The sequence below is a fragment of the Colias philodice genome, chromosome 7, assembly GCF_061535455.1.
Source record: "Colias philodice isolate Cphi_HAF_F1 chromosome 7, ilColPhil1 Martin Lab GWU primary, whole genome shotgun sequence".
NCBI classification, from domain to species: Eukaryota; Metazoa; Arthropoda; class Insecta; order Lepidoptera; family Pieridae; genus Colias; species Colias philodice.
Genome location: NC_143092.1, coordinates 5,087,202 through 5,089,406, shown reverse-complemented (window position 1 = coordinate 5,089,406; position 2,205 = coordinate 5,087,202). Strand labels below are relative to the sequence as shown.

The 2,205-nt window shown below is 39.4% G+C and overlaps 1 protein-coding gene across 1 annotated transcript; it reads left to right on the top strand.

Moving 5' to 3' along the window:
* The first annotated feature begins 849 nt into the window (after positions 1-849).
* Positions 850-1,985, top strand: Cpr100A (Cuticular protein 100A). The gene has a single exon (XM_089697263.1). It carries the CDS (start codon positions 904-906, stop codon positions 1,717-1,719), a length of 816 nt encoding a protein of 271 aa, XP_089553389.1. The 5' UTR covers positions 850-903; the 3' UTR covers positions 1,720-1,985.
* The last annotated feature ends 220 nt before the right edge of the window (positions 1,986-2,205 follow it).

Genomic DNA, 2,205 nt, shown 5'->3' with positions numbered 1-2,205 from the left:
AATTAAAGCATTCATGAATCTGTATGAAATTTTGAAACTAAATAAGGGTTAAATATATCTATTTATACAATTATAATACTCAACAGATTTTTTTTATATATTAAGCGTACGCTTCCTATGTAATTGTCGATCATGACCCAATACATATTCGTACAACATGCTAACAACTAAATTACAAGTATTAATGATATTTATTTATAAAATATTTCATTATCCAATATAACTGTGATACAATTCCACCATCACGTAATTTTCAAAACGAGTTAGAATTATATTACCTAGATCTGCCTATATGCCCTTGAAATTCTTACATTAAGTAGGACATCCAATTATTAAGTAACTTAAAAATATCTATCTTTAGTTTTTTAAAACTAATGAAGATAATAAAGAACATAATATTACCTGTATTAAGCAATGCTTAATTCTAAAGGATTGGCAAAAGTATAATTTTCTATTGGTCACACCCCTCTTATTTAGTATTCTGCAATACTGTTTTATGATACAGATGTATTAGGATTCACAGCATTTCACAATGTATAAAAAATAAACATTATTGTGGTATTAGCCACATAAATTGTAATGTGTCAAAGAGCTGCTTTATATGGTATGCATGGTATGAATACCTACTTTTTCCAATATCACCCATGAGTTGACATTTAAACGAGTTCAAAGATACTTCCAGGGGACGATACCTTTAATCCTCACCTGAATGTCACTTCCTTGATATGTCCAAGCATCCGTTGCTTACATATATGTAGTGTGAGTGATATACATTTTCGCGGTCAGATCTCGGGACCCTTCCAATATACTTCAAGGCCTTCACTGTTCATATAAAGCCTGTTGACCCACCCGCCACGACACACTTTGTTACTTTCACGCGAGCAGTGCACATTTTGAGCAAAAATGTACAGGCTCATTACGTTCGCCTTTGTTATCGCGGCTGTCGCGTGTCAGCAACAGGAGGGCGCGAGGCGCGTCCCGAAATACGCAGGTGATCCGAGAACCGCTGCTATCGTGCAGGAAGCGCGGTATCTCAGTGGAAACGGTGCTTTCGGTGCCGCGTACCAACAAGAAGATGGTATCAACTTCAAAGAGGAAACCGACGCGGACGGCAACAGGAGAGGCAGCTACTCTTACATCGACCCAAATGGACAGAAAAAGACAGTGAACTACATCGCTGGTAAAAATGGATTCCAAGCTGTCGGTGACCACATCCCGACTGCTCCCCAACCCGCCGCGCCCACGCCTGGATACACCCCAGACCCCCGTTACCAGCCACCAGAATACCAATCCAACCAATACAGTGCTCCTCAACAATACTCCGCACCTCAGCAATACACCGCACCCCAGCAGTACTCCGCTCCTCGCTCTAACTACAACGCCAAACCCAGTGTAGACGATGGTCAATACCACCCAGAGTTGTATGAACAAGAAAACTACGTGGCCCCTCAACCTCAATACCAACCACAACAGTACCAAGCTCAAACTCAATACCAACCTCAGCCGCAGCCTCAGTCTCAGTTCCCAGCGAACAACATTTACCCCGGTGTGCAACAAGCTCAATACAGTGGTGTGCAAACCCAGCAATACAATGCCCCCCAGGCTAGGGAGCAATACTACGAGCCAACCACTCCCCCACCAGCAAGATTCTTTCCCCCTGGCAAGTTCAGTTTGAACAGAGCTCCTGACGGTTACACTTACTCATTCCACAAAGTTTAAATCTGTAGGTCGTTCCTCGGCGATGGAAATTGTGAAACACATTATATCGTCGAGTTGTAGAGTCGCGCGGTGCACATGCACCGCTGCTTTAGAGCATTTCTTTATTGTTGTTTTGCTGTGATATTGTGTGTTGACGGACAGTTCAATGTTGTTTTGTTTTTGCAGAGGAGAGTTGGTTACGAAATGCGTACGAAAATTTGTAAATAAATGTAGCTGTACATAAATTATAAACCGTTTTTTAAATAAAATGTATTCCTTGCCAATTATGTAGTAATCTGTGTATTTTATGTACCTATTCTGTTCTCCTAGACTGAAGTGTCATATTTCTTTTTTTAACACTTAATAATATTATTTTATATTTGAATATAAAGCGATTTCAACTTTCCACAAATAAATAGTTTTGAAAACTCCATATAAATAATTTAAGCGTTTGTGTACTTGATAATATTATCATGTTAATTAATGAGGTAATCACATTTATAGTAT